Below are 25,685 nucleotides of genomic sequence, written 5' to 3'. Positions count from 1 at the left end.
GGGTTTTTCTGTGTAGCCCTGGGTGTCCTGGAAGCCTCTCTAGGCCAGGCAGGAGATCTGCCAGCCTCTGCCTCCCAGTGCTGGGATTAAAGGCATAGCTGTGACTTTATATTTTAAAAGCACTAAAAAAAAAAAAAAAAAAAAAAAAAAAAAAAAAGGGGCAGGAATTGGGGTTTTACCTCAGTGGTAGAGCACTTGCCTAGCAAGCACAGGCCCTGGGTTCGGTCCCCAGCTCTGGGGGGGGAAAAAAAAAAAAAAAAAAAAAAAAAAAAAAGCACAAGCTAGGACATTGCAGAGTCCTAGGGATTCCACTTATGGGGTTCATCTCGTGAAAATATGGTGGTGTCCTAGCAACTGGCTGAACTCAGAAACATCAGATTCTCTTAGATCTGTGCAAATGCAGTATAGGTTGTTCTGAAGGCAGAATTCAGACAGAATTGAAAGTGAACCCAAGACTTTGGGCAACAGCATTAGAAAATTGTAAAAGTTAAAAAAAAAAAAAAAGGAATAATAACCCGACTGAGGTTTCAAGTGCTACGTTTTTGTTTTTGTTTTTGTTTTTTTTCTTTTTTTCGGAGCTGGGGACCGAACCCAGCTACCACTGAACTAAATCCCCAACCCCAAGTGCTACGTTTTTAAGGTGAAGACAGGCACACACATTAAGACAGATTGCAATTGCCTTCAGTTCACTAGGGGTAGGAAGTGGGGGTTAGGGGGATGAATGACGAAAACCAATCTTGTTCTTAAACTGATGATCTAATAAACTGATATACGTCCTCCAAACCCCCAACAGTACAGGAGTCATGATAGAACATGTATGTAATCCCACGTCTCTAAATGTGGAGGTAAAAGGATTAGGATTTTTTTTTAATTGGATATTTTTTATTTACATTTCTTTTTTTATGGAATATATTTCTTTATTTACATTTCAAATGTAAGGATTAGGAATTTAAGGTCATCCTTTGCTTAAGCCCACCGAATTCAAATCTTATTTTTTAACGAACAGTTTCATGTATCCCAAGCAGGTCTCTAACTACATAATTGAGGTTAGACCTTAACTCTGAATCCTCCAGCCTCAGCCTCCCGGAATTCCCTGATTGCTCGGAGGCTCGTCCCATCAGCAGTTTTTGTTTTAGAACCTTTCTGTGGTTTCAAGAGACTTCAATATACACAACATTCAATTCTTTTACAATCTTCCTGGCTATCTCTACTGCTCGCTTTTGCCGTATTTTCCAGAATTATCTTTTACCAGAACACTTTTCCTGTCTTGTTACTTTCAGGTTCAAAGTCTCAAACACTGCATTTTACTGATAATTAAAACTTCGATACAAGGTTTCTATACATAACCCTCAATGTCCTGGAACAAGATCTACGCCTTTTGAGTGTTAGTATTTAAGGCATTTACCAAGCTTTGCTCACTGCATATTTTTTTTTTTAATTCAAAGACAATGTCAGGCTTTGTCTTTGTTCCCCAAGTCTTGGACTCCTAGCATTTTTTTTTTTTTTTTTTTTTGTCTTTGCCTTCTGAGTGCTGGGACAACAGACAATCCAGGTTAATATAACTTACTTCCTCTTACTGCGGCTTATCTTTCGAGACATTCCTAAGGTCCCCAAAGTCACTTTAAGATTGCGTTCCTTTTGAAATTCTTAAGCACTTCGCATTAAGCACTACTGCCAAACTGACCCATACATACTGCTTCCTTGACTGTTACTAAAAACGAAGACTCTTCCTTGTCCATATACGCCCTACTATCGAAAGGCAACTGAAACAAGATTTTAAAATTGGACAGGTCACAATCCGGGCGTGTGCCTTTAATCCCAGCACTCGCTGGGATAGAAGCAAATGCATCTATGTGGGTTTGAGGACAGCTTGGTTTACGTAGAGAGTTCCTGTATCAGCCGGGCTTTGTAGAGACCCTATCTCAAAAAACAAAAGCAAAACAACAGAAAAAAAATCAATTGACCATGCCCCAATTACCTTTATTTATCTGTAACCTATCCTTAGTTATACTCGTAATCTTCAGTTTGCGTACGGGACAGCTGACCTACTCGTAACCCAAGCTCTAAATGATGAGCGTACTCAGCCAGGGAGCTTCACCACCACTTAATCCCATAAGATGGCGGCAGCGCCTCTTCACCCACTCAGGGCTGAAGCACGCATCACGTGATGCGCTCCAGCTCTCGCCGCGGTGGCTGACGGGAGGTGGAGGTGGAGATAGAACGAGGGTGTCGGCCATTTTGTGTCTGTTTCCTGCCGGACGTGGTGGTGGCGGTTGGTTCCGAGAACTGTGCGAGTCTCTTCTCTTTTTTTTGTTTTTCGTTTTTCCCCCCAGCTTCTTTTCGCCTCTATTCTGCCTAGTCTGTAGTGCGCAGTTATGGGTCGCAAGAAGAAGAAGCAGCTGAAGCCGTGGTGCTGGTATCCTTTGTGGGTTTGACGTGGAGGCCGAGCGTGGGTGTCGCTTCTTGAGTCTGCTAGGTTTGGGTTAGGCCTGTTGGCAGAGCACGGCCGGACCCGTGTTCTGTGGTGGCTGGGTTAGGATTTGGGATGGCTTCTTGTAAAATCGGGTTCTTGGGGCGAGAGGGCTCCGGAGTTTGGTAGCGTTGTACTCGGTGACTCAGGTTCTGGTTCGGTGCGATCATTGGGCCTGGATCCCTCCCTCAAGTGCAGTCACCACTAAGAACTCGTGTGTCTGTTGTTTCGCTGAAGATCCCACAAAGGGACTTGAGTTTGGGGAAAATGTACTAATTGACTCCTTGGATAATTGATCTGTAAATATTCCTTTCCCCTCCCCCATGGCGGAGGCTTGGCTTCAGAGTCTCTTTCTGGCGCCTTAATCTTGGGGAAGCGTTTGCTTAACTGGGTGGAGTTTCTATTATCTCTTACCCAATTTGTAGGACTGGTTAAACTGTTGGGAAGGAAAGCAATTTTCTCGGTTTTTTTGGATAACGTATTTTATGTTAGATTAGATTTTTATCTATTACATGAAAACGACTTGTTTCAAGATTTGTTATTAAGTAGTCAAATAGCTAAAAATCCGTCACGAATTATTTAACGCGCTCATAGAAAAAATCTTGTGAGGTCAAAACTCCTAGTTTTGTGGATTAAACATGTGAATTAAATTTCCTGAATGCATAGATTAATATCAAACTGGTAGGAATTTTATATGTTGTTAGTTGAATGTGTTCTTTGTCCTGAGTTGGATAATAGAATATGAATTCCCAGTTTCAACTCAATTGTATATTTAATGAATCGTCGTGAAATTGCCATTTTCCTCCCTTTTTATTTGGGATTGGGGTTCTGGTTGCTTGGAACTCTGTTCACCAGGCTGGACTCCCAACTCAGAGATCCACCTGTCTCTGCTTCCCAAGTGCTGGGATTGAAGGCGTGGGTCATCAATACCTAGTTTGAAGTCGCTTTTTCTTTTCTTTTTTTTTTTTTTTTAATTCTTTTTTTCGGAGCTGGGGACCGAACCCAGGGCCTTGCGCTTCCTAGGCAAGCACTCTACCACTGAGCCAAATCCCCAACCCCGCTTTTTCTTTTGAAAAGAAAATTTTCGAGTTAGTCTCATTGTTTGACCTGGCACTCACAGAATAAATATCTACCTGCCTTTGCATCTGGAGTGTTGAAATCAAAGGCATAGGGTTTGCCAGGCTAAAAGAGTTTTGAGATTAGGATTTCAATCTGCATACCAGGTTTGTCTAGTTCAGATATTTTCATTTCTGTCACAGATTGACTGCAGTGTGCCACCAGTCCTGGCTCACTTAATTTTTTTTTTTTTTTTTTTTTTTTAGCTGAGGGCTGAACCCAGGGCCTTGCGCTTTCTAGGCAAGTGCTCTACCCCTGAGCTAAATCCCCAACCCCAATCTTTTCTCGTTCATGGAACTTTTATTTATTTTTGTTTTTCAAGACAGGTTTTCTCTGTGTGCCTAGGCTCTCCTGGAACATGCTCTGTAGACTAGCCTGATTTAAATGATGGAAAGATCAAAAGAGAGTGTGTGTGTGTGTCTGTCTGTCTGTGTGTGTTAGGGCTTCATGTTATGCTGGATCACAATTTGAGGTCTTGGTTTTTCTAAAACGGGGTTCGTCCATGTAGCCTGGCTATCCTGGAACTTACTCTGTAGATCAAGCTGGCTTCAAATTCAGAGATCTGCCTGTCTTTGCCTCCTGAGTGCTTGGATTAAAGGCATGCACCACCACAACCCTGAAAAACTTGGTGAGATCCTCCCTCAATATAAATACAAAAAATGCTTTTCATGTAACAGAATAGGGGCAACTTTAAAATGGAAACTCACAACTGTGGGCCTAGCTGGCTTCAAACTCAGATTTGTCTGCCTCTGTTTCTTAAGTGTGATGATTTTAAAGGCATATACCACCATTTTCAGCTTTCAAGTTTTTATTTTGGGATTTATGAGATGGAATATTTGTAGGTTGCTCCACTTTCCTGGGCTCAAGCATCCTCTTGCTTAGCTTCTAATTAGGTAGTATCTATCCGACCTGGTTGCTTTTGTTGCCAGTGGGGTTATTTTTGTGCAGTTTTTTAACCTTAATGTTGACCAGGTATTGTAACAGAGATTTTGATGATGAGAAGATCCTTATACAGCACCAAAAAGCAAAGCATTTTAAATGCCACATATGTCATAAGAAATTGTACACAGGACCTGGTTTAGCTATTCATTGCATGCAGGTAAGAATTTCTCGTGATTTGTAACCACATGGAGAAGAATATTGAATTTGTCTTTGGAATTTGTTTATTGTTTATGTATTAGGTAAATAGCTGAATCTACTTAAAAACTCAGGTATGTTAACTCTATCCTCTTTTTGGGGGGAAGTGGTAGGGATAGACCCCATTTGCTAAGCACAAGCTCTGTCACAGGAATACCTACCTACATAGACTCCATGTCTGTTCTGTGGCCGTTAAGAAGATAAGTGGACTTGAATGTTAATTTCTTTGAGACAAGGTCTTAGTATTTATCCTTAGGTGACTGACCTAGAACTTATTATGTAGACCAGGCTACCCTCAAATTCATAAAGATACTCTTTCCTCTGTCTCCTAAGTGCTCAGTCCATTCAGTTTTTTGTGTGATGAGTATACTTGAAGATACCCTACTTGGAAGCATTATTCTGTTCGATGTTCAAATTGCTTGCTTGTTTCCCCGCACTCCCCTTTATTGTGGTTTTTGTATACATAGTGTGGGTACTTGGATAGGCTGGGAGGTAAGTTTTATGGAGCTGGATTTTCAGGAAGCTGTGAGCTTTTATTTAATTGGCAGGAATTGAACTCAAATCATCTGGAAGATCAGGAGTGCTGCTAACTTCTGAGTTCTCAAACTTCTTTTGAGTTATTTTCATAATGAAATAATGACAATTTCAGAATTTGTATTTTTGCGTCCTGTTGTCATAGTTTATATTAAGGCTAGAATTGTATTTTAAGGGTAGATCTTTTGCCTGGCATCTTTGAGGCCCTGGATTTGATCTTTAGTACTACCCGTTTTCTCCTTTGCATTGTAGTAGCCATTTAGATACATCTTTATATGTTACCAATTGTTTGTCCGTTATGTGCTCATTAGTACACAGTTGGCCTTCGAGGCCAGAAGAGGGTGTTGTCCCCTAGACCTGGAGTTACAGATAATGGTGAGCTATCGGATGTGGGTGCTGCAAGCCAAAGCCTGCTCCTCCTCCACAAGAGCAGTAGTAGATGTCCTTCACCTCTGAACATCTCCTGCCTCTTTCATTCACTGTGTGTGCGTGGTCAGTTGGAAAAACTAGGAGTCTGACTGTTTTTGAGACAGGGTTTCTCTCTGTAGCTCGGGTGTCCTGGAACTTGTGTTTTTAGACTAGACTGACCTTGAACTCACAGATTTATATTGTAGAAGAAAATAACAAAGTGGTCTGTCTTATAAATGATAGAGAAAATGAGAACAAGACAACTACTAACACTAGGAAGCTGTCAGAGTAGAGAAGTGAAAAGACATGAACAATTTTCAAGGAATAGCAAAATAAAAGACCTTTGTGTTATAAGATTTTACAGGACGAAAGAAATGGCAGTAGTAAGTTTGTTATTCTGAGTGAAAGGAATTTAAAAAGTGATTATAGTATACTTTGACATTTGTGTGCACCTGTAGCACTATGCTGACAGTCTGACCCTGGGCCTTCATAATTCTAGGTTTCTTTTTACTTGTTCTGCCACTACTAGGCAACAGTTTTGGTCTAGTTTTCACTGTCTTGAGACAGGATTTCTCTGTAACCCTCACTATCCTGGAACACAACAGTTCAGACCAGGCTGGAGTCAGACTCAGAGATCTACCTGCTTCTGCCTCCTAGTGCTGAGAGATTAAGATTAACGATGCCACCACTGCCCAAAGAAGGTCTTAGGGTAGATCCATCCATTGGTTATCAAAAGTAGTCTGCTGAGTAATTTCTAGTTTAAAAAAAAAACTTTTTCTTTCTTTCTTTTTTTTTTTTTTTTTAAGGTACATAAAGAAACCATAGATGCAGTACCAAATGCAATACCTGGGAGAACAGACATAGAATTGGAAATATATGGCATGGAAGGTATTCCAGAAAAGGATATGGATGAAAGACGGCGACTTCTTGAACAGAAAACACAAGGTAAGAGTTGCAGGTGTATTAAAATACATTTTTACATCGAGAGTATTGCCATTTTGAGGCTTGAGTGAACATAGGTTGCCTGGCTTGCACCTTTATACCTGTTGAGCCCTCTTACTGGTCTGAGTAGATGTGATAATAGCTGTGTATCACTGTACTCAGCTACCAGATTTTTTTTTTACATTTATTTATTTATTATGTATATATACATCATACAGCTTTCTGCCTGCATGTACGTGCCTGCAGGCCAAAAGAGGGCACCAGACCTGATTATAGATGGTTGTAAGCCACCATGTGGTTGCTGGGAATTGAACTCAGGACCTTTGGAAGAGCAGTCAGTGCTCTTAACCGCTGAGCCATCTCTCCAGCCCAGCTACCAAATTTTAATATTTAAGTTTTACTTAATCTTTTTGGGTGCTTTGCCCGCACCTATGTCTGGATTCCACTGAGTCTGGTACCCACAAGGGCCAAAAGATGGTGTCTGATTCCCAGAAACTGGGGTTACATCTGGCTATGAGCTGCTTTGTGCGTGCTAGGAATTGGACCTAAACCATCTATCTCTTCAGTCCCTCCAATTCTAAACTTTGAGTTTATGTTTTCCTCCATGTTCAGTGTTTGTTAGTGTCATTTGTTTTGGGATATCAAGCTATGTACTGTACAGATGACAGAAAGTATTACCTAACCTCTTCACATCCCCCCCCCCCTGAGCTGGGGACCGAACCCAGGGCCTTGTGCTCGGTAGGCAAGCGCTCTACCGCTGAGCTAAATCCCCAACCCCACCTCTTCACATTATTATTTTGACTCCTAAAAAAGCTGTTTGATGTGTAAGAATGTTTTGATGTGTAAGAATGTTTTGTCTGCATGTATATCTGTATCACTTGGGAACCAGTGCCTAAGAGATTGTTGGATCTCCTTGAACTGGAGTGATTCACAGAGATCCACCTGCATCTGCCTCCAAAATGTTGGGATTAAAGTCCTGGGCAAATTTAAAATTGTTAGTTTCCTCTTTGATGTTTGAAAATGAATTAAAACCTTTTCTTGGCAGAGAGTCAAAAAAAGAAACAACAAGATGATTCTGACGAATATGATGACGACGAATCTGCAGCCTCGACTTCCTTTCAGCCACAGCCTGTTCAACCTCAGCAAGGTTATATCCCACCAATGGCTCAGCCAGGACTGCCTCCAGTTCCTGGGGCACCAGGAATGCCTCCAGGTAACATGAGATCTGTTACAAATGTATCCTGAGGACTTCATTGATGTGACACAAGTCTTACTTCCTCTGGTTTAATTTTCAATGCTAACCTTGTTGCTGCAAAATTTTGTAGGCATACCTCCCTTGATGCCCGGTGTTCCTCCCCTGATGCCAGGCATGCCCCCAGTTATGCCAGGAATGCCACCTGGGTAAGCAAACTTGCAGTTGGGTTGTGGGCGTGGGGCTTTTTAACTTGGGTGCTGTGATTGATTTAAATATTTTTTTGTTTCTCAAAAATATGGGCTCTATAAATTTTAAACTTTTATTTCTAATAAGGGGTCAGTAAATATGAGACATAATTTTCCTCTAAGGAAAATAGATTTTTGGGTTGTAGGATGAATGTAGGAAACCATCTGTTTCAGTTGCATTTGCTGTAATTAAAGTATTGATTATAGACTTGAGTGTCTTAGTTATAGCAGAGGGAATTGTAAATGATTTACCAAAGCGTTAGAGACTAAAATGAAGTTGAGGTGCGTGTTGCCCATCACTTTGACTTAGTTGGATATGAAAGGTGTACAGTACACTTTCCCGCTGTGTTCTGAAAATCACAGTTAGATTTTGATTTTGTCATACATTTTCACAGATTGCATCATCAGAGAAAATACACCCAGTCATTTTGCGGTGAAAACATGTAAGCATCTCATTCATAATGTAATTCAGGAGGTATAATAATAATCATAATGTCATTTGTGTGTGTGTTTAATGATATTTATTCAGCTGACTTAAGAAATTTTCTAATCTTTTTCACAAAAACTTTAAACTTTGTTAGCTCATTGACACATCTTTTTTAAATTAGAAAATTAAAACATTTCTGAGCAAATAAGTTAAAATAATTTTCCTCCCAGGCGTGGTAGCCTTGGTTTTAATCTTAGAACTTGGGAGGCAGAGGCAGACAAATCCCTTTGAATATGAGGCAGATTAATTTACATATAGTTTTAGACCAACCTGGGCTACATAGTTTCCATCACAAAAGGGAAAATAATTTTTTTCTAGGTGTGCAAATGCTCTCTTGAACCATCATAGATAGTAAGACCCAATAATAGGTAATAACCTATAATCTATTTCTAATATCTATAGATGTAGAAATATATCTATATTCTATATAGATATATAGAATATCTACACTCTGCCATCATGCTTTTTATTATAGCAGGTAATAAAGTTTTCATCTAATTAGGATTCACATATAGAAGCTAAATTCTGATAAGTATACCTCAGTGGTAGAAGCATGTATAACGTGCACCAGGCACTGTGTTCTGTCCCCAACACCAAAATAAGCCACCAGACAAAGCACAGATTAAGGTCATACACTTGTAATCTAATGTATTGAAGTAAATTGGACACTGACTGGTCTTTGAAGGTGAGCCTTTTTTTTTAAAGGGAAAACTAAATATGGGTCATGTTTTTGAGTTACAGTTTATTGTTAGAAAATAAGAGTTTATAATCTGAGCTTTTATTTACTAATATTGATGGTTTTTCCTTGTTACTCCCAGACTTAAGTTTTTATTCCACAATGGACAACTCAATAGAAATGTTGCATTTTATGTTCTGTGTGCATATTTTTCAAGTGGAACAAAAACTTTCCGATTAACACATTTATTAGATGGGGTCTCCTGTATTTATTCTCAAGAATACTATTGGATCTCAGTGATCTTGTTCTGCCATTGGGGTTTCCCTACAGGGTGCCCCAACCCCCCCACTTCTTTTAATGGTAAACTGAAGAGTTTGTAGGATGTTTATTGTGGTAGAATTATTACAGTGTATGGTACAGTCTTGTGGCTTGATTTGATTTTAGTACTTCAGATATTCAAGTTTTTTATTTAGTGCTTTGCAATTGTCAAAAATACTTATTTTGTGTTTTATACTGCTATTTAATTTTTGTTTTTATTCTTTTCTTAAATTCTGCTTCTAATAGAATGATGCCAATGGGTGGAATGATGCCACCTGGACCTGGAATACCACCTCTGATGCCGGGTATGCCACCAGGTGAGAAGTGTTACATAATTGCTTTTGTTTATAATGTGTCAGCATTTCTTTTTAAGTTTCTAATTCTCTTGCGTGTTGAAGTTTGGTGAATGGGCTAGGTGTGATGCCATACAGCTTCAGTACCTTCACTTTAATTCTAGTAGGGACAGGCTGGTATCTAGAGCTCCAGACTAGCCTGTACATAGTTGCTCCAGGCCAGCCAGGAGTGTAAGATCCTGCCTCAAAGACCAGTTGGACAAACACTGATAACCAGTAAGTTTATAGGTGGTGTCTAGTCATACTGATTTGCACTTAAGATTCTAAAATTGTAAAATGAAGAGACAGTTTGAACTATTGTGAGGAACAAATGTAATCATATAGAATTTGTTTGATCTAAATGTTTTTTTTAATTCTTGGGAATCATTTTTGCTGCAGGTATGCCCCCACCTGTTCCACGTCCTGGAATTCCTCCAATGACTCAAGCACAGGCTGTTTCAGCACCAGGTATTCTCAATCGACCACCTGCACCGACAGCAGCAGTACCCGCTCCACAGCCTCCAGTTACTAAGCCTCTTTTCCCCAGTGCTGGACAGGTAAGGTGAAATTCTTGAAAAGGAGTGTACGTTGTTTGTTTAAGGTAAAATGGACTTGTTCACAGATATCTTTGAAAATGTTACAGATTGATTTCTTAAAACATTAAAATGTACCTGTCATTTGTTATCTTTATACCTTTATTTCCTCTTCACAACAGGTAGAAAGAAATCAGACATTATTTTTCCAAAGATGTGGCTTCTTTATTCTTAGCTGTAGCTAGATGTGAAAGTTGAATTTCTGAAGACTTACATAAATGTTTCCAGGTCCTCCTTTGAGTTATTGAAGGGAATAATAGAATTAGGTTGGAGCCAATAAGTTTACAATAAGACCTTAGCGGGCCTGGTGGTAATGGCACATGCCTTTGAACACAGCTCTCCTCAAGATCAGAGTCAGATGGATCTCTTGAATTAAAGGCTAGTGAGTTCTGGGAAGTCAGGCTCCATAGAAACCCTGTGAAAATCAGACTACAGCAAGACATTTGGTGGGTGTTCTCATTTGTTCTCCGAGGTAAATTGCAGTGCTACACTTGAGTTGGAAGAGCATCATTTAATGGCTTTTAATATAGCTGTTTGCTTCCATCAATTTCTAGAGGATGAGTGGGCCAAAATGTTTGTACATATCATTTAGTACTAAGTAGATGTATTTAAAAGGATCAAGATGACTTTTAAAGCTTAACCCTTAGATTTTTTTCCTCTTTCATACTGTTTCTGGGTGCTAAATTTTAGTTGCCTAAATTTACAATCTTGTGGTAATAGAGATTTTATTTATGGATGTGTTAAACTTTTATCAAAATCTATAGGCTCATTGTGGAGAGCATCTGCATAGAGAACTGTCTGTCATTTTCAGTTTATGCTAAGATTCTTGAACTACTGCAATGTCAAACATTAAGTTTAGAAAAGAACCTTATGTTTAACTAGTTGTATTGGTGTAGAGATACTTTTTTGAGGCATGTACTTTTTCTGTTTATTGAAAAATATGCATTAACTGCCTCTTTAAATAAATGACATTTGATTGCATTACAATCTGCATTTATAAAAAATGCAATCTATACTAAAATGCCACATGGCATGTTTCACCCATTTGTTCGGAGACGGTTCATTGTTTCCTTTCTTTTATGCTACAGATGGGGACACCTGTAACAAGCTCAAGTACAGCTTCATCCAATTCAGAAAGTCTGTCTGCATCTTCTAAAGCTCTGTTTCCTAGCACAGCACAAGTACGCAGGAAGTTGCAGTTTAAAATTGTTAAAATGGCTTTACTACTTAACCCTTTGGACCCTTTATGAAAGTTAAATCTTCCCTATATATTTAGTTTTTTTAGAAGTAAAACAAATACTAAAACTCAAATGGTGTTTCGCAAATTTGAATTCATGTTAATAACTCCAGCAAAATAAATTCTGTGGCTCTAAAGGGTTAAAAGCATGTGAGCAGTGATGAACAATGATGGCCAATGGTTAGCCTGATGCATGGTTAAACTACTTTTGATTCATGCTGTTTAATGCGTCACATCTTTATGTAAGAAGTTTAGCACTCTGCATTTGTTTCTAAAGTTAACATTTTAAACACTCGTATTATGAAAATAATATGTGTTACTGTTAACTTTATTTAGAGCCTGCACCATTAACCCTTTTGTCTATGCTGTGTTCTAGCCATTACTAATTGGAGGATAGTGTGCTGCTCTCTGTAGAACACCTGCCTAGTTTGTGACACCGATGAGTCACTCTGGAGTTCTTAATGCTTAGTAAGGGCTTTATTATCCCAGCCTGTAGTTTCAGTTTTTTGAGCTGCTTTAAAGATAAATTACTTTAAACAAAGAATTTAGGAGAATAAAAGCAGTTGCATTAAATACTATTACATGATTCTATAGCAAATGGAAAAAGGAATACAAAGCAATGTAATGAAGTTTTTTTTGGAGAGTAGGTATAAGGCGTCTGTGAAGTATAGTAATTTCAGCCGAGTATCTTTTGATATTCTTAAGGATTGAATGTAAAACCATATACATTTGGTTTTCTGTTATGCTAAACATTGGATATTGACATCTTAATAATAAAGGGTTGTTACTTTACAGGCTCAGGCAGCTGTCCAAGGACCTGTTGGTACAGATTTTAAGCCCTTAAATAGTACCCCTGCAGCAACGACTACAGAACCCCCGAAGCCTACATTCCCTGCTTATACACAGTCTACAGCTTCAACCACTAGTACAACAAACAGTACTGCAGCTAAACCAGCAGCTTCAATAACAAGTAAGCCTGCTACACTGACAACCACCAGTGCAACCAGTAAGTTGATCCATCCAGATGAGGATATATCACTGGTAAGTTGTTTGTAGATTTTTATTAGTGTTGATCTTTACTAGTATTGTTTGATCAAAAATCATAGCAACCTGCTCATTGGAGAGGTTTTTATTTGTATTCACGTGGTCTTCACTGATTTTAAATCTTCCCAAATGGTTTTCATTTATTTTTTAAGAAGCCATACCATAAATACTGTGCCATAAATACTATTCATATTTTGGCCTCATATTTCTAACCTCTTATTTCTAAAAGAAAAAGACAGTAAGGTTGGTTATTCTTTTAAAAACAACGTGTAGACATAAATTTGCTTGTAGTGACAATAGTAGAGTGTTAGAGTGTACAAATTCAAGCCTTTACAGATGAATTTCATTTGATAGAAAGTTAATACTGAGATTTATAAATTTTGTGAACTTAGCCATGTTCTAATGTAAAAATAGCTAAGGTCATAAGGCATGAAGATTTTAAGTAGTATTACTGATTTGTGTGAGCAAAAGTAATTATTGAGGAGTAATTGTGTACTTAAAATTACTAGGATTTTTGATGTTTGTCTTTCTACAACTTTATAGTAGACATTGTACATTATTTTTATCCTCAGGAAGAAAGAAGGGCACAGTTACCTAAATATCAGCGAAATCTTCCTCGACCAGGACAAACTCCGATTGGTAATCCACCAGTTGGACCAATTGGGGGCATGATGCCACCACAGCCAGGCATACCACAGCAGCAAGGAATGAGGCCTCCAATGCCACCTCATGGTACTTTTGTTTTCTTTAACTCTCTCTGGTGACTTAAGTAGCTATATAAAATGTTTAAAAGCAAAGAAAGACTAACTGTATATATATCGTGTGGTATTTTTTAGGTCAGTATGGTGGTCACCATCAAGGAATGCCTGGTTATCTTCCTGGCGCTATGCCACCATATGGACAGGGACCACCAATGGTGCCCCCTTACCAAGGTGGGCCTCCTCGACCTCCAATGGGAATGAGACCTCCTGTAATGTCGCAAGGTGGCCGTTACTGATCTTACTTCAAGTCTAATAGGTTTGGAGATTAAACCTTTTCTCAACTTGTGCTGTTTATGTAGACAAGCTTCCGTCTATAAGGCTTCATTGTGACTTTAACAAACATAATCTTCCCACATACCAGGAACTATTGGACATTTATTTGACATGGGAGAAATTATTTGGAATAATAAAACAGGAACTTTTCCTGAAGTTGCAATTTATACTGTATGGCTTCTTTTTCATGTTTCATCTAGGTTTTTAGAAGTGAAGTATAGTAAATTTGGTTCGTTAAATTGTGAAGGCGCTGGAATTACATGAACATACCACCTTAAATAAAGGCAAGTTCTGTAAGATTACATTGCTATTTGTAAAGTTATGCCTTCGCAGCATTTCTAATGCTGTTGGACTTCACGTCCCCAACCTAGCTTGGTGAGGGTTGTAACTATTTCCAAGTACTTGTACATTGGAAGTTTGAATGTGTAACAATATTTAATGTAATTAGAGAGTTCCTCCTGTTGAAGGGTTTAAGAAAACTGGCCCATTATTATGGTCATGTGACTTTTCTGTACTGTTAAACTTCATTGTAATAAAATGAGACAAAAATTTATGCCTTTTTATTCATAACCCAGCTGTGGACCACTGCCTGAAAGGTTTGTACAGATGCATGCCACAGTAGATGTCCACATAATAAAACTCAGTTACCAATACAGTTTTGATACATGATTGAATTCTTTAAGCTGTAGATGTTTTTTTAGCTGCATGTCTTAGTATATAAGAATATATATAAAGTTCTTGTTAGTGTGTTTGTTGACAAACTCTCAGACACATGAATCATTACGGGTACGAAGACTGTGTGTCACTGTTGTACATCTTTTGGTTTCACATTATTGCAGAAGTTCAGTGTAAACTTCACATTTTCTAATATTGTTTAGACCCTAGTGCCAGACCTATTCATTTTCTTTTGATTAATTTTAAGACATCAGGTGCCAGTTGAATATTTTATGAACCTCAGAAGCTTTCCAGGTGCGAGCTCCTAGAAGCTTAGGTGCATGTTTTCGTGTTAATGGTTTGATAGAGGTTAGCTTCTTTTGTGCACAGTATTGAAAAGTTTTTATTATATTCCTTGTAGGTTATGTTAGTTGAGATTAGATAGGTAACCTCTGTTGCCTATCTAAAGCCAGATGGTTTGACTGGTAATTGTGATCCTTGGAAATTTTGGATGTTGCTGTATTCTTATAGAAAATTTTACTTGTAAGGGTGATTACTGTTGGGGATTTTTTTAAAATTATTTATTTTATGTATATGAGTACAATGTAGCTGCCTTCAGACACACCAGAAGATGCCAGGGGATTCCATTACAGATGGTTGTGAGCCACCATGTGGTTGCTGGGAATTGAACTCAGGACCTCTTGAAGATGGCTGAGCCATCTCTCGAGCCGTACTGTTGGGGATTTTGTGTTGGATGTCTTACCATAGTAGCTCTAACAGCTTTTGTTGACATCTTATTGGGGGGGGTAGATGGGTAGATTTATGATCAGTTATTTTTAAGTATCTTGTAATCTGTACAAAGTAATTACCCATAAACGAATATAGGTTGGTTTGATTTAAAAATTCTGAGGAAATACTAGCCGTCTTTAATAATTTCTATGAAGTGTATTAGATAAAAGATGTGACAACAAAAGTTATTCTAATTTTGTAGGAATTTTAACTTGAAATTTTTTGGATTGTTACAGAGGAAAGTGAACAAGTAAAATTCATTCTGACAAATGACAATTTAAAGCTGAATGCCATTGTTAGCTTGGTATTCGCTGCACTGATTCTGTGCCTCCTCTGCAGTAGTTACTGTGAGGTACAGAAACTTGCATCCACTTTATAATGAAAACAGACATATATACCAAAGTGAGTTCCTGCCAACAGCTGAATTACATGTCACTGTTCACCTGAAAACTTGTTAACTAAAGCTATCTCAGAAAAAGAAACAAAACAAAATACTACCTTTTTTTAAAAAGATGGCAAAATTAAGTTTAGAATGGTTTAGAAATGCTTTCTTCTAAAACAAGGCATTTCAGAATTCCATTATCAAAAAACTGAAGTGATGGTAGAACTTATACAAAGATTATATACAAAGAATTATATAAAGATTAACATTTGTATTTTGTTCAAAGAACAAGATAAGATAGCAGGACTTATTCTCTGATGTCTACAACTTATAAGTAAAATCTTTATTTAAAATTTTGTGTTACATTATATATTAATTACTTATAATTTGTGTTTTGTAGCTGCATGGCTCAGGAGTGGTATCCATTTAGTATGTTGCTGAAAGTATAATTTTTGAATGCATCAAGAATTAAGCTTCTAGAAAGTTCTGCTTACCTAATTGCTTCTGGGGTCCATAGTATGACAAGTGTAACAATTTTGAAGTGGTTTACACTTGAATTGCAGATGGTCTCAGAAAAAGACTGCTTTCAGTCTCTGTACAACATTTAATGAAGCTGTAAGATAAATAAGCCTGTCAGCTTCCATCCACTTGTGGGTCAGTTTAAATAAAAAAGTCTGGCACTGGTTTCTACTCCTATTTTGCACTGATAGAAAAAAGACTAGCAGATGAGGATCTACTTCTGAGTGACTTCTGAGTTATCACTTAATTTGTCTCCTTACTATTATAGTAATCTCATGCCACTTGTTAGGAGGAGAACACCTATTTGACTGTTCAGATTACACATGAACTTAAACTGAGTTTAATGAGTTACTTATGGAAATCTCCAAGAAATAGGTTTGGACTCACAATGCATTTATAGACAAAAAGACCTGCTCTTTTTCTGTTGCTTGCTTGATCATTGGGACTTTAAAAAATGATGCATGTCTTTTTTAATTAATTGGGTGATGTTTTTCTAAAATTAAAATTTTCTTCTTCCTATAGCCCTGCCATAGGACAGGCTGAGGCTGAGTCTCAGTGTTGCCCTGTTCAGTCTGAGGCAAGTGGGATTTATTTTATTACTTCTAGGGGCTTTCACAGCTTTATGGCTGTTGGATATTTATGTCCCCAAACTTGCAGCAAGTTTGGTGAAGGCCCCTAAATTTAATTAAACTTAGGATTTTTATATTCCTTTGGCAGAGAAGGCTCTATATTAATATTCACGTTTGACTGTGGTGTTAATAAGCATAAATAAGTTGTTTTATTATGTAATATTTAAAGCTTTATGAACCTTAGTAAATTCTTCATTTTGCATTCTTGATTTGGAGGCCTTATGTTTCATTCAAATTTTTGTAATCATTGGTTGTCTTTTGCTCAAACTTAAATTTAACCTCAAGGATAAGTTTAATTATTTGAATTGCCACAGGATACTGAAGTTTGTTGTAAATCCCAAGCTTATATTGAACACCAAGGTGGTAAGGTCATCTGGAAATGTTTATGCTCTTTAATGCTCTCAAATGTCACCACACTAGAGCAAATGTTAATGTAGAGCCCTGTAATGAGTGGGAAGGTGATTTGTCTGTGCTTGTGTGGTATGTATGGTGTAGACTACAGGTGTGGTATTATAAAAGGGTTTGGCTGTTACATGTCTGAATGGGAAGATAACTCATTTTCAGGTAGCCAAACAAAGTGGGTCATGTGATAAATATGAAACTAGTTTGGAATGATTTTAGAAGTTAAAATTTCAGGTTTTACGTAATGCACATACCAGTAGTATATCCACACTTGATTTCAAGTAGAATTTGCTTTGATTTTGGTGTTAAGAACTATGTTGGAAAATGGGTGGTGGCAGAAAGTAGCTTCTAACTTGTTTATTCTTTACATCAGAAGGGAAACAGATTTTAATCCCTTTTTTGGTTTTCTGTTAATTTGATTTTAGATTTTTGAGGTGGGGTCTCGGTGTAGCTGTAGCTGTTGGTCTGGAATTCTTGTTTACAAGGCTGGCCTCGAACTCAGGGAGCCTGCCTCTCTGCCTCTCCAGTATTGTGATTAAAGGCCTGAGCCCCGACACCTGACAAAATTAAAATACTTTCAGGAACTACTGTTTCCATGACAATGTTTCCCTGGATTGTTTATAATTTAGTAAATTACAGATTTTTTTTTAGACTTGTTAAATGGACTTCACTATACTTCAAACATAGGGTTCTTATCTAATATGCTATGTACAAGACCTTGGATTTCATTCCCACCACCATTTAACAACTGCCTGGAGGTATAGTTTTATCTTATATCCACCCTGCTCTAGAATACTTAAATCTCTTGAAGTTGCCTGACCCAATTCTAAGTTAAAATTAAAATAGGTTCTTAATTTATTGAATATTGGGGTGGGGAGCAATTTACTAATGATGATACATTTGTTTAATGAATACCAAATAATTCTTTGCACTTGGCTATATTCCTAATAGTTGGGAATTTGAGGTAGGAAGATTGCTGTGAGTTTGAGGTCAGCCTGGATAAGAGTATAACACCATGTCAGGGTGGAGGCGAGATTGTTGATAATATGTCCTTTGGTGTCTCTGTAGTTCAGTGATACAGAGAACCAGTTGAGAATTCTATAGTTTTCAGGTCTCTGTAAAGCACACTGGTAAAACTTGATAAATAATACTGACTTCACTTTGTTGAGATACAGTTTGAATAAGCAAATACATGTGGGATATGTACATTTGTACTGGATTGGATTTACTAAGTATATAACTTAAATTCTTAATAAATCTGATACATATTTTTAAAGGTAATATCTACCTATGTAGTACTAGTGGTTTCTCCTTCAAAAGTGAAACTAATTTTCTTGTAGCTTGTGGAAATTTACTCAAAGGAAAGTCAGTGAAGTGATTGGAGTGTACAAATAAAATATTCCCTGTTCTGTCCTGGCTTCCTCATGACTGAAACTGAGGGTTTCTCCTTTCTCTTTAACCTTTGTCAATATTGTGGGGTTTTTTTGTCATCCAAGTAATTTAATAATCTTGTTTATAGTAATCTAATTTTCCTTGTGATAATTCTTTGTAAGATAAGCATTTTAACAATAGTCTAGAGTCATATGTAATCTCTTAATTTGCATAATACTGAATTTTCATAACCTGTACCTTAAACTCTTAGACATCCTCAATGGAACACTGTTGAATTACTCAGATAAGTTCATATGAATTAGAGAAAGATCAGGTTTAGTTTAAAGATTTATTTATTATATATAAGTACACTGTAGCTGTCTTCAGATACACCAGAAGAGGGCATCAGATCTCTTTACAGATGGTTGTGAGCCACCATGTGGTTGCTGGGAATTGAACTCATGACCTCTGGAAGAGCAGTCGGGTGCTCTTAACCGTTGAGCCATCTCTCCGGCCCATCAGGTTTAGTTTAAACTGCCTAAAGTCGAGCTGTTTATTCCCAGTGGTTTCAAACCTATGCTGAACATTAGGGTTTTGTCTTTGTTTTAATGTTACCTGCCATTTTTGTTATAAAATAATGGACTCTTTTATTTTAAGGCCAGGTGTGTATAATTCCAGCTCTGCAGGATGAGATGAGGCCAGGGGTATTCTGCAGGTTGAAGGCCAGCCAGGGTTAGAGTTAGAGTTAACAACTTTTTCCTCTGGCTGTGGTTGGTGGTGCACACCATTATTCTGATACTCAGGGTAGAGGTTGGTAGAGCTCTTTAAGTTTGGTATCAACCTGGTCTATAAATATATGAGTTCACACCATCCACTTCTACATGAGGCTATATATCCTTTAAAGTTTTTTAATTCAATAAAACTTAAAAATTGGTTTTTAATAAGCACTATTTTTACTCTTAAGTGCTGTGCATTCTTTAACATTTTGTTCCTCCAAAGGAGAAAATTCACCTCAAGCTCTGGATGACAATTTAAAATTCAGTTAGTTTGAAAGAATTGAATTGATTTTTTTTTTTTTCTCCCTCTCTCTCAGTTTTTCTTCTCCGGGATGGATGTTTTAGTAAGAAAAATGTAGACTCCCAAAGAAATGGTATACAGTAAAACAGTGTTCATTAAACCTAATTTCACTTTTTGTTTAATTTAAATATAACCTAAAACTGGCACAGTGGATGTTAACTTTAGATTAAGATCTTAAGGACGAATATGACAATTTTTTGTGTGTACTGTCATTTTGGACAGATTGATTGCAGAGGGGATAAATGTGTATTTATTGTTTTAAAGGGTTCCTTGGACTCCAGCCATTTCTTTTAAACATTGCTGTGGTTTGTAAGGTTACAGGGCAGTGTGAATAACTGAATGTGTCGCTTTTCCCAAGCCCTCTGATATTGTTAACAGTATCTGGGAACTGTGTGTGTGTTTCCATTGGGCTTTTATTATGGTTAAAGAATCTGTTTTTACCTTTGAAATTGATTGATTTCCCTACTTGAAATGAAGAATGAAGCTGGCTGGAGGTAGCCCAGTGGCACAGTGCATGTTACGCATGCACGAACCCCCTGGATCCAATCCCCAGCACCAAAACAAAGAAACAGAAGAATGAAGACTTTCCTTTACCCAATACATTAAGTGACATTGATTTTGTGGGAAAGAAACTATTGTATGGTAGATTTAGAGTTAAGAACCTTAAATGTTATGAAAATAAGAATATTTCTTTGAGGCTTTACCCTTTTATTTTGGTAAAGATCATTACTGACGGACTTTTTTTTTTTTTTAAAAAGATAGTCTGCTAATCCTATGTGAAAATATCATTTTCACTATCTTTTCAAGGGTTGTTTACTTGCCCAGGTTGACCAAGAAAAGAATTATTATAGTTCTTACAGTTTGAATCAGAAACAGGGCATCTCTTTAGAGTTAATTCCTTCCCCCTTACCAGCTAGCTGGTTAATATACTTGGAGGAGAAGTAACAACTCATAGCCATTTTTTAAAATTGACATTAATAAAATTTCATGATAATTTAAAGTTAAAATTGGCTGTAAGGTTTGTCTAATTGAAATTAGAAGGTAATTGCATTTCAATACATATGCCTCTTGCCTTTTTCTGCAACCAAGATTTTCAGTACACTTCCCACATTAAATACATTATTGATTAAAATCAAACCATGTCCAAGGCATACTTCAGTGTTGACAGCTCATTTTCAAGATCACTCAATTTCAGTAGCCAATGTAAATAATCTTTATTAAGCTTAGACAACCTTTTAAAATGTACTGCTATCAGGCTCTGAGGAAATTAAATGCACATTGACTTTTTTAAGTATGGGTTGAACTCCTCAGTTTAATACAATTTGTGTTTTTGTTAACTAGCAGCAGAATTTCAGCATTTGCTACTTACTGGTAGAGAAGAAAAACCCCACAGCCCTGCCAGTACAGGTTAGTTTAATCTGTAAGTACCTGATGTTCCTTTTTTTTCCCCTCCCACCCCACAAACATAACCATTTAAGGCACATAAGGAAGGAAGCTGCTGTGCAGTTACTTGCTGTGAGTATAGTAACATTGGGTGCTCTCAGACACTCAGTTCTTGGGCCAGATGGAGCTCTAGGTTTGGGAACCTCAGCTGTAATAAAGGTGTGATGCAGCTCCTTTATTATTGGTTGTTCTTGACCTATGTAGATACCTCCTATATAATAGAGGAAAGAAATACTTGGATTGGCTCAGTCCACGGTGGTAATAGTTTGTCTGTCTCTGTAAGCTATACATTACATCACTGTCGTGGAAGCTCACCGCACATTGAGAACCCTGCACAGTGTGCACATCTTTAATCCCAGAACTCTGCAGGCAGAGGTAGACATAGTATGAATTTAAGGCCAGGCTAGGCTGTGTAATGATTCCCTGTCTTTAACAAAAGAAAGGTAATTCTTGGAAGACGAGGAAGTCATGCACATCTTGCTTGATAAAGCCAATAAAAATAAGTCAGATACTGATTAGCCAGCCTTCGATTGGATCATTATTATTTTATCTGGGAATAATAAGATTTGTTTAAATTTTTAATGATCTACATCTACTGACCAGTAGTAAAATGTATTCTGTGAGTTTCCCCCCACATTGCTTTTTAATTGTAAAATTGCCTGAGGGCTTAAGTTTTATTGCCTTTCACAGTTTATAAGAATGGCGTAGATACAGTGGAAATGGTTTTCCTTAAAACCATCTCTTTAAGAGCTGCCTTTCTGGTGAGTACTGCTTTATAATTTTTGTATCACACTTTTTTAAAGCTAGCTGGGAGGTGACAGTGATTGAAAAGTGCAGTCCGAATTGTCAAAGCTTGGACCAGAACCTTAAGATGATGGTTACTACCTGATTCTCTATGTTCCCTATTTAGATTCTCTTTTTTCCCCCTCATTTCCCTAAAGGATTGTGTGCATAAAAACATTGAACGCAGATCATTTGCTTTGGTGAGGGGAAAAATTGTTTTTGTTTTTGTTTGTTTTTTTAAATGTTTAAGAAAATGTAGGGACAGGAGACATGGCTCACTAGTTAAGACCATGTCATTCTCCAGGTGGTGGCATACGCTCTGGAGGCAGAGACCAGTGCATCTCTGAGTTTCAGGACAACCAGGGCTGTATAGAGGAGTCTCCCCCAAAGTGAAGGAATGTGTCCTACGTTTGTTTAGTCAGTTCAGGTTCCCAGTGTGTGTCCTGGCTCACAACCACCGCTCCTTCAGGATCTGACACCTTGGACTTTTGTGCTCATATACTTAAAACACATGCATACAATTAAGAAATACATATGTTTTAAAGATCAGAGATTACCTTTTTTGCCCCAGTGCTCATTTCTCACTGCCATAGGTTAAAGAAATAATAGATTTAGTACTCTCTTCTCGAGTACTTGAACTGTATAAATCATTCCAACCCTGCATGGAAAACTTGCATTACAAATGCAGATTTTTAGCATTTGTTTACCTGGGAAGATTAACTTACAAAAATATTTTACTGTCTTGTTTAGTGACTAGTTTGTAACAAGGATTTCTTTCCCTGTAGTTTTTAAGCTAGATTTTTAGATAATGCAGGCATATTTGTATATACATTGTATTTCTTCTATGATTTTTGTGAATAAATCTACCTTTTTCCTCCTTAGTATAGACAATATTTGTTTTCTAAAATCTGAAATGTATAATCTGAGCGTGTGTGGTAATGTATTCTAGCTGAGCTCTCAACAAAGTTTTGAGCCTAAATTTGTGTCTTTAGATTATAGTGAAATAAATTTCTAAGGAACTCTGTCCTTTCCTAGCATGGATAAACAGACAGTGACAGTTGGTAAGTATGTAACTTTAAATGCATGTAGTAGTGGTAAAATTGAGCTACCAAACTCTATTCCAAGACAGTTAGAAGTGAGTCCTTCTAGGACTTCATATGTATATCTGACATTTTCTCCAAATCTATGTACTCATGATTAAACTGAAATGCACCTTACTCGTCTGATTTGTTTTTTGTTGTTCATTTTGTTTTTAGAAGAATTTTGTATGGCAGTTTAAAAATCTAATTTTATATTTAAAACTTTCCTTGGTGTATCAGTACGTGGCTCTTCTGACAACCCAATATTGATCCGAAGTTTACTTCAAACACTTTGGTTTCCATTTATAACTAAGCAAACTATGGTGGCAAAGGAGAGGACCACTCTAATTTTAGTCTATAATAGGAAATCAGTGCAGAATTACGCTTTATTTTTATTTATGTGTCTGTGGTGCACCCACATGCAGTTTTCTCCTGAGGCCAGAAGATTGTCTGATTGTTAGAGTGGAGTAGAGCTTCAGACGCTGGTAACCCACCCTGAGCAGTACCCATTCATCCTTGGGCCAGTTCGGGTCAGTGTTGGAATTTGGTGGTGGGAAGAAGGCTTTCTTATTTTTTATGATTGCAGCCCCCCAATTGTGAGGATTATTTCAGGGGGTATGTAGGTAGATCGGAGGACAACTTCTTTACAGTTTGTGTTCGTATGTGGTTTCTAGGGAGACATCTCAACCACCCTCTGGTGTTCTGTTGGTAACAGAAGTATGACAGGTAAAATGAAAAGCATTTTAATTTTATTTCTGAGACATGAGTCATTTATTTACAGCATTGTTTTCTGAAAAGTTAAAGAAGTGGGTATGCATGTCTTTAATTTAGTCTCCAGGTTTACTCCTAACAAGTGTCAGTTGGATTTGGAGAAAATGAAGAGCCAAATCCTGTGGGGGATGTGATTGTATGGAGGATCTGAGCATAGCAGCAGGAGGAAGAATAAACTTGCTAGCCTGTGTGGTATTAAATGGTACAGGAGCAGAGATCGTGACGAATGTTACTTTATAACTATGTCTGCTAAAGATAATTATATGCTAGCCTTTAATTCATTAACATTGGAACCTTGTGATACATGAATTTTGGTCGAGTTTATTTAAAAATAAAAATTTCCCACACAAATAATAGTGTATGTGATACTTTGATGTGTCTGTCTCCTGGCTCAGGAACATTAAAGTGTGTTCTTCCCCAATTCAAATACTTTGTTGGCCTGGAACTCCCAGAAATCCTTCTGCCTTTTGTCTCTCCAATGGTGCGATTAAAGGTGTGCACCACTGAACTGGGCATAAATTTGGTTCTTTTCATCCTCTCTAGTTCCTGTATTATATATGCACATACAAAACACTCTGTAGAATAGGTTGTCTATAAGCCCCCCTTTCCTCTGCCACCTCAGTGTGCCACCATGCACACATATAAATTATGTCCATGGAAGTGTAGTTGTCTGTAGAGGACAAGAAGTGTTTGAATCCTCTGGAGTTACAGATGATTGTCAGCCACCGGATATTTATGCAGAAAACAGAATCAATTCCTTTGTAAGAGCATCTAGTTGCCTTAACCACTCAGCCATCTCTCCAGCTTAAGAAAGGAACAACTTGGGGGTTGGGGATGTGGCTCAGTGGTAGAGCGCTTGCCTAGCAAGCACAAGGCCCTGGGTTCGGTCCCCAGCTCCCCCCCCCAAAAAAAAGAAAGGAACAACTTTTGTGTGTGTGTGTGAGAGAGAGAGAGAGAGAGCGCGCGCGAGCGCACACTGTAACTGTCTTAAGAGATACCAGAAGATGGCATCATATCCCATTACAGATGGTTGTGAGCCACCATGTGGTTGCTGGGAATTGAATTTAGAACCTCTGGAAGAGCAGTGAGTGCTCCTAACCGCTGAGCCATCTCTTCAGTCCCAAGGAACAACTTTTTAAAAAAAAAACAATCTAGAGGTTGTACACATATTCCCCACCTCATGGGAAGCAGAGGCAGGCAAATAGTCTAAGATTTAGGCTGGCCAAGTCTAGTCACAAGCCCTTCCTTAAAAACATAATAAGTGAATTTAAGTCATGTTCTATTATATGTATGTGAATGGGTGTTTTGTATGTATGCATGTGTACCATAGGCATGTTTGGTTTCCACAGAGGTGAGAAATGGATGTCGGATCCCGTGGGCTGCAGTCACACATGGTTGTGAATCACCATGTGGGTGCTAGGAATTGAACACCTGTCCTGCAAGAGCAAGCAGTATTCTTACCTCTCCAGTCCTGAGACCAAGTTTTTTGTTTTGTTTTTCTCGGAGCTGGCGTTCTACCACTGAGCTAAGTCCCCAACCCCAAGACCAAGTTTTATTAAAAGGTTCGGGCTGTCCTAAACTTAAAATTATACTTCAGTCTCTGAAGTAGTGTTTCACAGAGTGCTTTCTTTATTCATAACATATTTGAAAATTTTTTGCTCAATGCATTGTAAGTTTCATTTTCATTCTAGATAATATAAGAGTGAATTTATCTGTCAGATTTGATATCTGAGTGAATCATGGTGTTTTTTCTTTTTTAAAGATTGATTTATTTATTTCATATATGTGAGTACACTATTGCTGTCTTCAGACACATCAGAAGAGGGCATCAGATACCATTACAGATGGTTGTGAGCCACCATGTGGTTGCTGGGAATTGAACTCAGGACCTCTAGAGGAGCTGTCGGTGCTCTTAACCGCTGAGCCATCTCTCCAGCCTGAATCATGGTGTTCTAATCAGGACCTTTATTCTAACTTTTAAATACCAAAAGTCTTTTAGATAGCAATTTGGCGGGCAA

At 37.8% G+C, this 25,685-nt stretch overlaps 1 protein-coding gene across 7 annotated transcripts; it reads left to right on the top strand.

Annotated features, from left to right (window-relative positions):
• Positions 1-2,194: 2,194 nt before the first annotated feature.
• On the top strand, positions 2,195-24,018 carry Znf207 (zinc finger protein 207). 7 transcript variants are annotated; one of them, XR_004389147.1, is made up of 16 exons: positions 2,195-2,416; positions 4,559-4,685; positions 6,472-6,610; positions 7,653-7,820; positions 7,933-8,008; positions 8,443-8,490; positions 9,775-9,845; positions 10,260-10,417; positions 11,542-11,634; positions 12,486-12,731; positions 13,307-13,466; positions 13,571-13,751; positions 13,969-14,052; positions 16,635-16,689; positions 20,933-21,011; positions 21,725-24,018. XR_004389147.1 is itself a non-coding variant. In XM_032914244.1 (13 exons), exons 1-13 carry the CDS (start codon positions 2,376-2,378, stop codon positions 13,974-13,976), a joined length of 1,431 nt encoding a protein of 476 aa, XP_032770135.1. In that variant the 5' UTR covers positions 2,195-2,375; the 3' UTR covers positions 13,977-14,423. The 7 variants fall into 7 exon arrangements, 5 of the variants coding, with proteins under 5 accessions (XP_032770135.1, XP_032770133.1, XP_032770134.1 ...); XR_004389148.1 differs by lacking the exons at positions 20,933-21,011; positions 21,725-24,018 and having other exon boundaries at positions 13,571-13,666; positions 16,635-18,556; XM_032914244.1 differs by lacking the exons at positions 16,635-16,689; positions 20,933-21,011; positions 21,725-24,018 and having other exon boundaries at positions 13,571-13,666; positions 13,969-14,423.
• The last annotated feature ends 1,667 nt before the right edge of the window (positions 24,019-25,685 follow it).

The sequence above is a fragment of the Rattus rattus genome, chromosome 9, assembly GCF_011064425.1.
Source record: "Rattus rattus isolate New Zealand chromosome 9, Rrattus_CSIRO_v1, whole genome shotgun sequence".
Taxonomy (NCBI): domain Eukaryota; kingdom Metazoa; phylum Chordata; class Mammalia; order Rodentia; family Muridae; genus Rattus; species Rattus rattus.
This window is presented reverse-complemented; position numbering and strand designations above follow the sequence as displayed.